Source organism: Echeneis naucrates, chromosome 4 (genome assembly GCF_900963305.1).
Source record: "Echeneis naucrates chromosome 4, fEcheNa1.1, whole genome shotgun sequence".
Lineage (NCBI taxonomy): Eukaryota > Metazoa > Chordata > Actinopteri > Carangiformes > Echeneidae > Echeneis > Echeneis naucrates.
The window spans coordinates 956,990-972,561 of record NC_042514.1 but is presented as its reverse complement, the minus strand read 5'-3'; the positions used below and the strand labels follow the sequence as shown (position 1 = coordinate 972,561).

The window sequence follows — 15,572 nt, the reverse complement described above, 5'->3', positions numbered from 1 at the left end:
CTAAGAAGCTCAGCCTTGTTTTGTTGTCTCTGCGGTCATTTTGTGTCTTTGTAGTCCACTTTGTCTCTTTGTAGCTTGTTTTATATCTTTGTGGGGTCGGTTTATAACATTTAAAGCAGTATTGTTTTTTGTTCTGTTTTTTTACTGGATGGGTTTTCAATAAAGACACCACAAAAAACCACAACAGTGACAATAGAGGCTTGAAGCAAAAATAATTTATATCTTTTAACCCAGTCTTACATCAACAATGAAACAGTTTTTTCTTTTTTTTCTCAATAAACAGAATAAGTACAAAATAAGCACATTTATTCTTCAATAAATAGACAAAAGGAATAACTTGCTACTTCTTGCGGCGGTCATGTTTTCTAATGATGTCTATGATGTTGTTCTTGGTGACCAGCGTGCCCTCGGGCCCCTGCTTGGTCTTCTGTCTCTCCCTCCTCTGCTGCTCGTGGAGGTGGGGTGAGTTTAAAAGCTGCGGGGGCAGGATGGACCCAGTGGGTTTGACCCGGTTCACAACCTCCAGGAACAGCCGCTTGTTGTTGTTGTTGAGGAAAGTAATGGCTGTTCCTCTGTGTCCCAGCCGACCAGCTCTTCCCACCTGGATGGGGAGAAATGAAAGTGTGAATAGTAAAACTTTTAGCTTCATTTCCATAACATCTCAGATATGGTACACAACTACACAATACAATAATCAAAAAAGTGTACTTATAGATGATACAATAGAGACTTTATCCCACTAGGTATTACTAACCTGATGGACATACTCATCCATTGTGTTTGACATATCAAAGTTAACCACTAGTCTGACATTGACCAGGTCCAGACCTCTGCCCAACACTCCTGTACTGATCACCACCTCAAAGTCTCCATCCAGGAGACCCTGAGGACACAACAGAACAAATATGACATTGTCAGACCTGTTTAGTGTTGTGTTGCACTCTACAACTGAAACATGATCAATTACCTTATTTTCATCAATGTATCTGGGTTTCATGTAATCCAATGTAGCTATGTACTTTTTATTTTGTGTATTATTTGTGTATTTCAATCTGGTGTAACGGTGAAGCTATTTGAATTCCACATTAGCCTGAATATTCCCTTAGTGTGAGCATAAATAGCATAAATGCTGTGTAGAAAGTAGCAGAGACAAACCATAAAATGCACTGTTTCACCATGCGTTGCTTAGTTTCCCTCTCCTAAGTGCAAATAAATTTACATTAAGAGGGATTGTGATTGTCCTATATATATATATATATATATATACATACATATACATACATACACACACACACACGTGTGCATTCATTGTAGACAGCAAAAAAGGAATCTCATTGTACAGAGAAATGTGTTTATTTACTGTACATATGTCAATAAACACTTTGAATCTAAAAAGTTTAAACTCCTGGGGGATTACTCTACTAGAGCCGTTAAACCTCAAGTTTTAGTTCTTTTCCACTTTTTTATGTAGTAGATGTGGTTTTTGTAAAAAAAAAAAAAGCTTGCCTGGCCTTGGCCATGTGTTTTTAGAGCAAAGAGAGGGAGTGAACGGAAGACTGTGGTAGCTCTTTCAGTGTTGACATAATAACTTTAAAATTCTTTTGCATTCAGTATACTGATAAAAGCAGCACTGTGGAGTCTCCACTCTGAGCGTCTGTTCTCCTCCAGTCAACAGAAATTCAGGAGCAGACACTCTTGGACATCATTCTGTTATTTATCCACTTGACTGTGCATGTCCTGGCTGCCACTGGACTCACCCTGAGGATGCGGTTGCGTTCCCATTGGCTCTTGTCAGAATGGATTGCCACAGTATTGAGGCCCGTCACCTTGGCAACCGCCTCACACAGCAGATCAGCCCCAAGTTTACAGTCAACAAACACCACCACTGGAGGGTGGTACAGCTTACTGTCCTGCAGAGAAACACATTTATTCATTCAGAATTTATTTCCTCATCCACATACAACAGTGATTATACATAGACCTTATCAGATGTTTAGCATTTGCTCATTGTCAGGTTGTGATTAAACAGGTCAGAATAAGCATAGTCACTGCCTCCCAAGCCAGATGGTGACAAACAGGCTCTACACAGCCTAAATGATATAGAAGGGGTCTCTGGTAATTTCCCATGTTAACTAATAAAGCATCTCTGCCTGAAGCACTAATGTAAGTAGTTATTTCGATGAATCTTTCCTATTAAAGTTCAATCAAGTCTTAGCCTACAGATCTGGCTTTAATTTGTGAGGACATGCTCTGTTTTTCTGACTTCATGTTGAGTAAATTATCATGTAGAACAACTTTTAGGGATTTTTGTATATAAAGCTATTGTCACTGAGTCCCATCCGCTCCAGAGTTTTGAAGTGTCTCCTCTAAATCCAGTCAAACAGCCCAATGAACCGAAAGGAATCCTGCATGACCCACCCAGTCCATCAGTGCTGGATTAAATAACAGCCGTCATTAATAAAATCACAATCACAACATCCTACTTAGCTGAAAAATATGTCATATCTCCAAAACATCTCCATGGTCCAACCACACTTCTTCACTGGGTAAACTAAAGCAGACCTTTCCTGTCCTGCCCTGTATAAGTGGTACAAGCCATTGCTGGGATTCCTGGAGAGGGGCCATGGCTCGGGGCCCACCCATTTCCTCCAGACGGGGGCCAGGGCTGCAGCAATGGCTGTCTAAATATGGTGTCGTGGGGAGACCAGTCCTTGGAGCTTAAAGAATTCCCACCTTTAAAACTGCCAGTTAATAAAATACCAAGCTGGTACCAAGGCATGTCAAGAATGATGGATAAATCCCCTATAAATTAAAACTGAGATAATAAGCCACGATCTGTGTTTGTCCCTACCAGAGCATTTTTTGGTACATTTACTACCAGTAATAAAAGCTGCTGACCAGTTCTGGGCTTACAGCGATACTCCACCCAAAACCTTCATGGTGAGACTTTCAGTGAAAACTGCATTTGTCAACCAAAAAAAACAGAGGGAAAGCATTTCTTTTTTAACGATAGCTCATTAAATTGTGATAAAAAATCTAAAGTTTCAACCCACATTGAGAATCTCAAACAGCTTCTTCTTCTTGGAGGGTTCCTCTACCCACAGCAGGATCTGCCTGACATTGGTGCAGGGCTGGTTTTTCACTCCGATGGCAATACGGACGGGATCGCGGACCAGCCGAGCGGCGAGTTCCTCTGTTCCTGTCGGGATGGTGGCCGACGCTAAAAGAGTCTGGTGTTCTTCGGGGACTTGTTCCAGAACCTCCAGAACCTGCTGCTGGAAGCCCATTTTCAACATTGTGTCCACCTGCAGGATACATCACAGCCACATGTGGACTTTGTCCTTTTTAAAACTGGATCATGTCTGTAGACGCAGCAGTATATAGAAGGACAATTCAAATATTATTTTGTTTGGGAAAATCTTCAGTCTTACAGCATATGCAGCGGTCAACGCCACTGTTTGCTCATCATCCAAAAATTTGACACATTCTTAAAATTCTTTGGTTTTGCACTGTTGGAGGTTGCTGAACTTTGAGTTGCCTGTGTTTATCCTACCTCATCCACCACCACAATGCTCACTTTGTCCAACTGCACTGCTTTCTGCCTCACGATCTCAAGCAGCCGCCCAGGGGTGGCTATGACAATCTAGGATTAGAAGAAGAATCGTCACAATAAAAGATGAAATAGGTCACTATATGAGATAATCAACACAGTCAAGGAGAACTGGACTCTGGACTTTACTTTGATGCTGGATTTGAGGCGGTGGAGCTGTGGAGGAAGCGGCATGCCCCCCACCAGTAGCGCAGTTCTCATGTTAGGAAGGCACTTTACAAGTTCCTTACACTGTCTCTCAATCTGAATGGCCAACTCCCTGGTGGGGGTGAGGATCAGAGCCACAGGGTTGCGCTCACCGTGAGATGGTTTCTAAAATAAGGAGATGAATGCAAACAAGTGCCCACAAGCCATGATATGAACTGTCATGTTAGAAATTCCACAATGATTTCATCCAAACTAATTTATCAGTACAGGGAGGTCATGGCCAGGTCCGCTCCTCTGTCAGCTGGTGGAGGTTTGCTGTCTTGCTAAAGGACACCTCTTGCTCGTTACATCAATCTGAAGGAAATCTTTTAACCTCTTTGATGTGGAAGTACTCTCCAGCACAATAATAATAATAATAATAATAATAATAATGATAACATATATGATGATGATCATTCTTAAGACTTAAGAGGTAATTCCTTTTAGTTTTGCTTCTTAAAAAACAGAATGACCTGTGCATTCTTTACATAAAATATTGGTAGTAAAGAAACTTATTAGCAAAATGTGGCTTTTTTGATGAAAACAATAATCATTACAGGCACCGTAAATTACCTCTACTGTCAGTGTGGGTAAGCCATCAATGCACATTCAGGAATTTTGGAATCTTTGAAAAGGCAACGTGGAATTTGAAGTACAGTTGGAAATTTTATTTCGTCTTTAGACAACGTGTAAAATATGTATTCATCTGGGGAGGAACAGGTAGTTTAATGGTGTGAACTGAACTGTATTTGTGTAAATGAAATGTCATAAAGAGGACGACAGAGATGAATAAAATATTTGGTTATGTCCCACAGAGCTTTACCTGTAGTGCTTTCACAATGACCGGCAGCAAGAAGGCCACAGTCTTCCCTGAGCCGGTGTCGGCACTGGCAATCACGTCCCTGCCACTGAGACCAACAGGCACCATCTGCATCTGGACCGGCGTGGGCGCCTCGTAGCCAGCCTTCTTCAGGTTCCCATTCAGCGTGGCAGGGAACCCACAGTGTTCAAACTCCACAATGAGTCTCTGGACTTCTGTCCCCTGGGTCTCAATGCCCAGCTCCTGTTTAATGCGCTGCACTTGTTCATTGGTTAGGCCTGATATGAAGGGATCCTCCCTGTAGGAATACTGTGCTTCACTACGCCCCCTCACACCAGCATCGACTGCCGGCTGTGACGGCTGAAGAGACCTTCCACCTCCGCCTGTGTCCTTACGGTCAAACGCGTCTGCCCCAGTCCCCAATCCCATCTGCATTAAGTGCTTGGCTTTGCATTCCAGGCTGCAGACGTCATTGTCAGTGCTGTCACAGATATATTCCCCATATCGACCACACATCACACAGACAGGCTCTCCTGGCTCTGGCCATCTCTGGCTCTTTTTGAACGATTTCACAGGCTCCTCCTCCTCATCTTCCTCTTCATCACTGGAAGACGACTTGTGTCCATCCTCTCGTCCCACGCTTTCTGTCACACCTGCAGAGCCTGAACTCTCTTCTACGCTCCTTTCTTGTGTTTTGCTATCTTCCTGGGGGAAGATGGCATGCGTCTCTGAACTGTCCTCATCTTTTCCGTCATCCTGCTCTGTCTTGCTTTTCTTTTTCACAGTTTGTCCTGATCCCTGGGCAGGTCTCTTCACTTTGAGGGCTCTTGGCATAAACATTGTCAGGGATTATTAACCTGTTTCTATCAGAGGCAAAACACAAACAAACGAACGAACGAAAAAACACATGTAAAACATTCAACTCAACAAATAGTGGCAACTCGATTTGTACAATACAGGCTCTCCGACAGTCAGGAAATCACATATTTTAGTTGACTGGTAAATGTAAAACGACATTGACCTGTTTCCTGCAGTTGCATCGATGTTAGCAGTTTTACACAAACACAACACGTGAACGTTCCTGCAACCGAAGTCAAAATTCTCCGCAGTATTTTCAATGAGAGTCAATTAAATCACAATGAAATACAGTTCGGTCCTATCTGACTCACACATGCACGCTGTTTTTGTGTTCTTTCAGAGCTTCACACAGACCTTCTTTCGTCAAATCTCCCAGCAGTTCAAAACAATCAGAGGCGCACGCCGATGACGTCATTTCGCGCTGCACGTCGGGAAATGTCGTTCGTAGAAAACACCTCTTATTTAGATAACATATTTGATTGGATTTAAGAGGTATTATCAAATATTAAATATTATTAAACATTTTCACGTGAAATTCAAACTCTTCCATCGAACATTTTATAGTTTTATAGCGTCGATTATTTTACTAATTGTCGAAAATTGTTGTGATACAGAGCTAATTAAAATATTCTGTAAATTTGATCATCTGATTACTAATATCAATATTAATCAAAATTAAAACTTCAAGCTTTTTTTCTAAGTTCATCCATTCTGCCTACTCCACCCCTTTTTTATGCCGCATTCAGGTGACCATCGTAAAGTTGAGTTGCCCTTTCACATTTTACGGTTAAGGGTGAAGATGTTTGATAATTTTTAAATCTCACTTTTGTCCTGTTACCATGTGTCCCCTGCGTTCAATTAATTTTTCAACATGAAAAGAAAAATACCAAAAAAGAGAAAATACTGCGCAGATCTAAAGCGGAACGTTTTTAAATCTATATGTATATTTTCCAAATATAAATTTTTTTCTTTTCAATAGTTAATACCACTCTGAACAATTTGGATACGATGTAAATATCTAATGCATGTCTAGACTTAAATATATTTATTTATATCTAAAGAAATTAACGTTTCCGACGGTGTGTGAACTCGACCTCGGCGCATGCGCACTGAGCGAAAGAGGCGCAGGACTCGGAGTGCGGCAGGAAAACCCGCACCGCGGCCCCGCAGCCGGACCGGAGGAGGACCCGCTCCACACGGCGGTTCTTAACGGGAAAACACACGGACATGAAGGAGCAGAGACCGGAATCCGGACCTTAGTCCGCCCCGAGTCCTCTGAGGTCCGGGAAAACCTTCCCAGCCCGGCTGGTGTGGATGGAAAACACAAGACTGAGCGCCTCATTGTGCCAACGGGACTGAGAGAAACAGCAAAAAGAAGGAGAGCCGAGCCAGTCTGCTGTTTTTTTGTTTAGTTCTGTTTGTTTTTAACTGAAACACTCTGAATAATCCGACTCTCCTCTTTTATTATCATCATTATTATTGTTTTCCATGAAATTCCGGCGCTCAGATGATTCCTGAGGTCTAACGGGGGAAATTCAGGGGGGAAATATGGGAGAAGTTCAGGATGTTCAGAAAACCTTCGTGGCTCCAGCTGTGAAGTCTCTGGAGCATTATGATTTCTCCAGAGCCAAAATATGTTGCAGCCTCACCTGGCTGCTGGCCAAAGCGTACGGGACAGGTAGGTCCCTCCAAACACTCACCTGCTCTCTGCATGAACATGTATCTGTCGTTTTCGCTTTCTTTCTTTAAATGCACGTTTGTTTTAGTTTTAATTTCATTAATAGCTGATAAAATAAGTCGATGAAAGGCGTGTCAGCTTTGAAAAGGATCTGAGACCAAAACAAACACTACACGTCTGGGACAGGAGACTCTCTATTGATTTGTGCCTTACTGTACTGTTCCCCTGTTGAGAAAAACACAGTGATTTTCCATCGGAGTAGAAAGCCTTTGTGCTCTGTGTAACCATCTGGAATGAACTGCCTGTTGGACAGATACATATTATAGTTTTTCTATAAATCTATGACAGATTAAAGCCTTTGCTGCACTGATCAGCTGATGTGTTTTTGGATGAAGGTGTCACCTTCAGGGTGCTGCATCCAAGGCACCTTTAGAAAAAGATGCATCACAGTTGAGAGTTTTTATAAAAACATCAGGAGGGTTTATTTCACACATATCAAGGCTGTGCTGCTGATACCCTGTATATGGACATGATCAATACATGATATGTAGATAGATATCACAGTAAATGGTGGAGACAGTTCTGCGATGAAAATGCAGTTAACTGTAGTATTTAAAGTGCCCTCATCTCACAGAGTGAAGGTATGTTAATGCAGGGGCTGTATGGATGGAGTTTATAGTGACGAATCACCACCCACATCACCAGCAATGCAGTAAAAACAAAATGGCAAATTTGAGGGCTGATCTCTGATCAGTCGAGGCCCAAATCGCACAAGATCAAGCTAAACAGATTTAAAGGGACCAACCCTGTACGCTCCTGTTCCCGTTCTTAATCTCCAAAATCTCTGAAGTGTTAAATTTATGCTTCTGATGAATGTTTGCAGTAAAGTTGTCACACACTGACATCTATAATGTTGGCTTGTGTCCTTGAAATGACTGAAGAAGTCTCAGCGTTCATGGCTGTGGGATGCAATAATTGGAGTTAAAGGTGTTTTATGTAATGTGTAACTTTTATCTCCCTCTGTTGTCCATCAGCAGGACTTACAACAACATGGATGTACAATGAAATGTTTCTTCAGTGATGTTGGAGCTTGTGGTTCATCTTACATACAGTTAAACTTCCCGATTGGTGCTTCTCCCTCTTCTTATTAATCTGCAGTTATGTGCAAAAGAAAAAACTGTTAAGTATAATGAAAAAGCTGTTATTGCTGGCGCAGCCGCCAATGACCCATTTAGTTTCTGCTTCCTTTGGGACACACATCTGATCTGAAACCACGTGAGCCACGCTGTCTTTTATTAAATTACGTCACCGCTGCTTTTACAGTAGCTCAATGTTTGTTCATTACCTGAAACTGTTTTTTAATTTTGGCTTCCGTACAGATTAATCTGTGTTTGGAAAGATGCATCTGGTTCGCACAGAAGCACAGAAACTAAACATACTCCATTAAAACAAAAAAAAAAGAGAGAGAGGAGGAGTTGGGCTGAAAAAAACATCTTGCAGTGTGAATGAGGCCTCGCTCCACTTTCACTCAAATGGAAATGAATCATTTGTTGTGTTTGAACAGCAGAAATAAAAAAGAAGATGTAGTTAAGCCTTAATAAGTTTAAATTGAAGATCATTTTACATCTTATCCATCCTTTCATCTGTTTCTCCCTTTGTCTGTCATCTCTCCCTTTAAAACCATCATTCAGGATGATGTCTCCACAGATGGTTGGGATCTGAAGTAAAGAGCTCTTTCAGTGGCGAGAAATCACTTTTCTAGTCTGCGTCCTGTGATTGAACTCTGCTTTTCCAAACAGACCTTTCAAAGGATGAAAAATATATAAAACTAGAGAGTAAAAATCATGGAAGACACAAACACAAAGTCACACAAACCACGTTTACAGTGGAGTTGCTGTGGTCCACTCTTCCATTGCTGTAGTCAGCGTAGTAGTATGTGTTTACTGGTCACATCAGCTTTAAAATCACTGATCAGCTTGTGTACCCAGAGCAGATAAAGCGGTCCTCTGCTGCTGTAGCCACAGAGAACATTATTCTCCTCTGCTGTGTCGCAATAGTCCAGCAAACATGAGATCGCTTGCACATCCATGATGTATTTTCAATCAGGACTGAATGAAATGGGCTGATTCCAAAAATACAGCCCTCCAGAGAGAGAGAGCGCGGGCTCGTCTCCAGATCCCTGCCTACGCTGCTCTGAATACTTCACATGTATCCACCTCATTACAGCAGTATGGGAAAGCATCAGTACGCAGTCAAGTTTATGCACAGTGCAAGAGGAACAGCAGATCATCCGCTATCAGGAAATACTATCAAACAGAACACACTGATGCAAATGTTTAATGTACTGAAGTCCACTTTGAAAGCTGAGTTAAAAAAATAAATAAAAATCACCAAGTCCAGAAGTCACATCAGGAAATCAGGGGTTCCTCTAGATTATCCTAATTCTTCAGGAAGGGCCTTTTACTCTGCTTTCAATGAAATCCTAAAATAATCCAAACACTAAAAAGTAAAAGACTTCCATCAGTCAGTCAGAGTCACAGCAGATCAAACGACAAGACTGACGGCTTGGACTTGGCCACCGCAGATGTTTGCAGAGTTTCAGGGTTGTCAGGATACTTGATGTCAGTTTTTTGGGACTCAGTTTGTCGAGCCACAAACAAAGTGTGGGTCTGAAAAGTGAAGCTGTAAACCGACATTCACTCACATTGTATCGAACTCCATTTGAAAATCAGTGTGACTGACAGACGGTACCACCCAGTGAGGTCAGATCCACCTTCTCCTCCACATGTGGTTTCTTCTTCTCTAACTGATGGGACATGCTGCAGTGGGCTCATGACTTTGTTTTCTTTTCATTTTTTGACACACAACAGTGACAACTAAAACCAGCTCCCTCAAAAACAGCCGAGACTTTAGAGAAGCCTCCGTGCTGAAGAACAAGATGAAATAAAATGACATTTTTTCTTTCTTTGTTACCCAGGAAAGATCCGGACTCAGCACCTGCTCCAGGCTTGTTGTCCTGCAGCTCAGCCTGACCCCTCTGACCTCCCCTGTGGAGGATGAAGGGGGAGGGATTGAGTAAAGATTTATTTCTTTGTTGGAATCAATATCAGCGAGGGGAAAGCCATATAACCTGGTTTTCTGCTACTGGGACTGTCTGCAGCTGTGCCTCGTAGTAAAACAGAGTCCCTCTGTAGATGACCTTCTTGATTGTGGTCATTCCAGGCAGGTGATTCATTGGCTGGTCTGGGTGGGGGGCCGTGGAGATTTGGGGGAGTATCAGAGCCGACGTCTCTTATCCTGCTGTAATTGAACCTTTTTTTTTACCGTGCATGTTGTTGGAAAACAGTTAAACGTGGTTTTATTGTTTAATCTAATGTGGAGAAAAAACAGTATGTGTTTCATTTTGGGTTTCTTTTTTTTTTTTTTTTTGGTGAACAAGCTGCAAACAGCAGTTTGTAGAAAACAATGCTTCCTGCCACAGCCAACCTTGACAAGGCAGGTGCCAGACAAAGGCAGTTTTAAAACATCGTATGAAGACTGCAGTGGACTTGCTTAGGCAGTACACACACACACACACACACACATGCAGTCTCTGTCTTTGATGAGACAGGCGGTGAGAGGGATGTTCCCAGGGAGCTGGAAGTTGCAGAGATTCACACTAGTAGATGAATCGATTGGATTCCACCCCTCCTGCAGTTGCTATAGCAACACAGAGGCCTATTCACACATTTCTGTGTGGAGATATTGTCTGAGCATGGCGAGGAAAAGTGAATCAGACGATGCCAAAGTAAAATCACGGCGAAAGAAGCCCATTTCAAGTTGCTCCAAAGTCTTCACCAAAGGATTCAAACTCTGGGAAAAGCTGTCCTGGTTCTTATTTTTTTCTTCTTTATTTTTTTATTTTATCTTATTTTAAATATTCCCCGTCCCTACACTTCTCAGTGTCCCAGTGTCGTGTTGGATTAGTTGCAGGCAAAGATTTGGCCACACAGGAAGTTGAAGTTAGTGGAATCACTCTTAAGTCCCACTTTTTTTTGTGTGTGTCTTACAGACAGCATCCCAGCAGACTTGAAGGACCCCTTCTACACCGACCAGTACGATCAGGAGCACCTGAAGCCTCCGGTGAGCAGCCTCCTGCTGTCTGCAGACCTCTACTGCAGGGCCGGCAGCCTCATCCTGAAGAGCGACAGCGCCCAGCCTCTGCTGGGCCACGATGCCGTGATCCAGGCGCTGGCACAGCGCGGACTCTACGTCACCGACCAGGAGAGACTGGTCACTGAGAGGGACCTTCGAAAGAGGCCTCTGCAAATGGTAGGAAGACTTCTGTTTGTTTAATATTAGTATTTTAGGGGCGACAACATTCTGCTGTACGATAATAAATCTCAACTTTCTTGTTTTATTTCCATTAAACTGCTGTTATTTCAGCAGTGGTCATCTGTTTTGAGTGTTTCCAGCAGCAGAATCTGACACTACCCACAAACCAAACAGTAACAGTGTCTCCTCCTTCCCTGAGGCAAATATTTCATGCACATAATCTCTTTCCTTGTTGCATCATTCCTTAAATTGTCAACCTTAATTAAACCTGGAAAGTTGACACAGCAATTCACAGGAACAGGAAAGACAACCCAGTTTTTTTTTAAATTGTCTTTGTTCTGGTGAAATTCATCATTAACATGCAGTCTGTCTGGTCCTGTTCAGGGTTGAGTGTCTGTTTATGGTTTTAGTTCTTCCGCCATAATCGATGAAATGCTTATCCCTTTGGTCAGTTCGGCACACAAATTGTTTAAACGAGTTTTCTCTTTTTCTATTTGCCCGTCAGTCGTTCATGAAAGACAAAACACTGTATTCGTGCAGGAAAAGAACCAAATGCTGCACACCAGTTAAACATCTGAACAAAAGGAAAACAGAAAATGAAAAGGGAGACAGCAGAAGTGTTAATGTACTGATCCAAAAGAGAGTGGAGAGTCCAGCTGATTGCTGAGTTTTACCTGAAGCCCTCCATCTCGGCCTCTCACCACACAGACGACTTTACAAGCAGCCTGTCGAACGACAGAGAGCCATTCTCATTATTTTAGGGCAGAATCTCAATGGGAGGCTTCATTGCTTCAGTGAATTGCAATTGAGACGTAATTAGCACACAGTACGCCTGCAGTCTGTTGGTAGATTCTTGCTGGTTTTAATTTCCCTTCTATGCTAATTCGAAATTTATTTAAGTTTTGTTGTGGTTTCCATGCGGTTTGCTGATCTCACAAAACCATCATATCAGTTAAAGCTCATGTTGTGTGTGTCTGTGTGTGATTTCACACAGTGTGTTCTCCAGCGTGTTAACACAACAGCACTGGTTTGTTTCTGGAATATCAGTCCAAAGCTGAAAACGTCTTCAGCCCGACACGAATCACGTTGGTGTGTGTGTTGGTGACGGAGCTGGTTGCTCTGAATGTGAAATTGAGCTGTGAAAGCACATTTTTCATCTTCTCTTTCTGCATTCCACCACATTTAAACCTTCCATCCTGCAGCACTTGTTTTGTTCTCACGTCTTCTCCGTCACTCTGGCGTCATCCTTATCTGTCTTCATTCTCCTTCCCTCTCTCATTAATTCTCAAACTCCTTCTTGCCCTTCTCCGCTTTCCATTTATTTCCTCACTTCATTTCCACACATTTCCCTCAGCCTTTCCTTATCTCCTCCCTCCTTCTTCCTTTCTCCTCAGCTCTTCCACATTCCCTTCCATCGTACAGTAAATGTCCTCTTCACCTCCCATCCCCCTTTTTTCCTTCCTCCCATTTTTGAAGACGATTTCATCCAAAGCAGCAGTCGTAGCCATCGGTTGTCTTTTCAAAAATGAGATTTCGAAACTGTCTCTGTGCTTCAGGCTTCCTGCTGCACACTAGAGCAGCAGCTCAGGTGTTTTAAGTTCAACAACAGAGTGACTGTTCACACTGAGCTCCATGGCAGCCTGGAAATCAGAGAAACGAGGCAAAAAAAGGCATTTCTTCTGGACTCTTGCTCCTGAGCTCGTTCCTGCTGTTTTCACTGCAAGCTGCTCTGGATCAGACGGCCAGCGACGTCTTTAAATGTCGCTTTGTGGCATTTTAGCCAAGTGTCTGAGCTTTTTTCTTTTTAAACTCAGCACTTTGCATTCAGAATAAAATTACAAGCAGAATGAACTGTGGAGGGTGTTGGAGCTTCAGTGGGTCAGTCAGATGCTGCTGACATCGTGTCTGACATGTCATAACTGAGCACATTCACTGATGTCTTACTTTTTCTGCCTCTGCGTCTCTCTCTCTCTCTCTGTCACTGGCCTTCCCACTCACCCTTCTGTCTTCAGCCATGTGAAGGATTCCCACATGTTAAGGCGAAGGCCTCAGCTCGCGCTCGCCGCCTACTCGGCTGCCTCCACACATTCTGACTCTCTCCTCCACTTGTGCCGCTCAAGGAGAGAGAGAGATGGAGCGATGTGTGGGCGGGCTCAGGATCTGAAAATATTATTATAGTGTTAAACATTAAAGCCCACGTGAAGCACCGCTGTGAGCGCCATTTTCCAGAAATATCATTAAAAAAAGGCTTTGATTGCAAAGTTTGATCCTGCTGATTCTCCGCTGTGTTCTCTTTGAAGTGGCAGCTGACTTTAAATTGAAAACCTTTGTCTTAGCTGGTGTAATCAACCTGACACAGAGTCTAAATCTGTAGCTCCTGAAATTCTGCTCACACTGAGGTACAGGACGGTCGTGTTGGGAGGCACGGTGGAGCAGTGGTTAGTGCTGTCGCCTCACAGCAAGAAGGTTCAAGTCTGGGGTCTTTCTGTGTGGACCAGAGATGTGAGGGTGAACGGCTCTTTGTCTTTTAATCATAAGCAGAATAGTTAATGGATGGGTTGTGCAGCTGAAATAAATTGTCTCTTAAATCCGAGCAGGGTTTCATCGGGTGCTGCGTATGATGTCACAGCTTTAATATTTAATAAAAGTGTAGTAAAGCGTGTCCTGGAGCTGCTGTGAATATTGAGTACAGTCAGAGGAATCAGAGTCGACCTTCTCTGGTTTAGTAGCTTTACGGTGTACATGTGAGCCGTCTCTGTGACTGTGTCTCAGCACAGCTATAAAACAGGCGGCTTCATTATCACTCTTACGTCAGAGAAGGCTTTCAAATGTGACCTTAACAGATGTATTCTGCAGCTCCAGTGGAAACCAGGCTGCTCTGGAGGGAACGACCAAAATCATCATCTGCTCGTTTAAATGTGTGTCTTCTATTTTTTTTAATAATGTAGAATCTGTAATAAATAAAATAAACAAAGAAATTGGGAAGAGTCTTAAAATGAACCAAGACGAACGTAACATCGTAACAACAAAAACATAATTACATTGATATTTAATCCTCTGAATTGGTTGAAAAACAGATTGTCTGATCAAATAGAGGTGAGCACGCTTCCTTCCTGTTCGTCTCTCCTCCATCCTCCTCCATCACAACGCTGACTGGGCAGGCGCGCCGTTTCCATGGTTACACTACGGTGGGCAGGGTGCTGTGCGCGCGCATGTGTGTGTCGGTGGGTGCAAAAGTGGGGGGGCGCCTGTGCTTGCATATGTCACATGTGCAGTGTGAACGTGTGTGCACGTGTGTGGTGGGGGTTGTAATAGAAAAGAGCACCAGCGGGCTCTGAGACAGAGAATGCTGAAATGCTGGATTCATACAAGCGGACAGGCAGCATTTCCACGAGCAGCATCTCACAAACAAACGCACACAATAAGGCACACATCGGTGTGCGGCGCACAAACTGGGTGAAGCACAGAAACCCAAAAAAAAAAAGAACCGGCTCCCCCGCTCCTTCTTCTCCTCCTTGATGTCAGAACAAAGAGGGCAGAACAGAATGGATGGATGGCCAGGGAGCACATTCTGAGATCTCTGTGCTGTGATTTAGGTATTCAGTTTGTTTTCTGTTTGGTTTGGAAGAACAGGATGGTTGAACAGTCTGAGTCTGCACCACGTGGAGAACACTTTAAGGTCTAGATATGATGACGTTTCTGCAGCACCGCAATACTCATGTTACAAACAATGCAACACAACGCTGTGACATATTTAACTTTATCAAATTAGAAAACAAATGAGCCTATTTTTTTATTTATTTATTGATTTTTCAGAGGAAACAGCTCCTGGTTCTGTTCACCAGGCGAGTTAATCTTAGTTCAGATCTGCTCTGAGGACTGAACATAAAGATCTGAGCTGAGCGTCTGCAGGCTCAGTCTGAAGAAATCTGCACTCAGTCATTCATTTTATTTCCAGTTTTACCAGTCTACTACTTTTTATGATGTAACACTCAGAACAATGAAGTTATCTCACTGCAGTCGGAGCCATAGTTGAAATTTTAATTTAAATATTAAAGCATGTCTTTAACATCTTTCACAGGATAAAGCTCCTAAGCTTTATATTA

The 15,572-nt window shown here is 42.8% G+C and overlaps 2 protein-coding genes across 4 annotated transcripts in view; one reads left to right on the top strand and one right to left on the bottom strand.

Annotated features, from left to right (window-relative positions):
* Positions 1-225: 225 nt before the first annotated feature.
* On the bottom strand, positions 226-5,864 carry ddx59 (DEAD (Asp-Glu-Ala-Asp) box polypeptide 59). Of its 3 annotated transcripts, none has more exons than XM_029500316.1 (8): positions 5,829-5,864; positions 4,620-5,479; positions 3,740-3,922; positions 3,554-3,643; positions 3,054-3,305; positions 1,758-1,910; positions 755-883; positions 226-601 (listed from the first exon to the last, which is right to left on the bottom strand). In XM_029500316.1, the coding sequence occupies exons 2-8, from the start codon at positions 5,454-5,456 to the stop codon at positions 341-343; spliced, it is 1,905 nt and encodes a 634-aa protein (XP_029356176.1). In that variant the 5' UTR covers positions 5,457-5,479; positions 5,829-5,864; the 3' UTR covers positions 226-340. The 3 variants fall into 3 exon arrangements, with proteins under 3 accessions (XP_029356176.1, XP_029356174.1, XP_029356177.1); XM_029500314.1 differs by having other exon boundaries at positions 5,786-5,847; XM_029500317.1 differs by having other exon boundaries at positions 5,638-5,832.
* A 743-nt stretch (positions 5,865-6,607) lies between these two features.
* Positions 6,608-15,572, top strand: part of camsap2a (calmodulin regulated spectrin-associated protein family, member 2a) — a 35,053-nt gene continuing 26,088 nt past the window's right edge. Inside the window, exons 1-2 of the mRNA XM_029500043.1 lie at positions 6,608-7,152; positions 11,204-11,463. Coding sequence (XP_029355903.1) covers positions 7,023-7,152; positions 11,204-11,463 — 390 coding nt within the window. The 5' untranslated portion in view covers positions 6,608-7,022. The remainder of the gene's footprint in view (positions 7,153-11,203; positions 11,464-15,572) is intronic.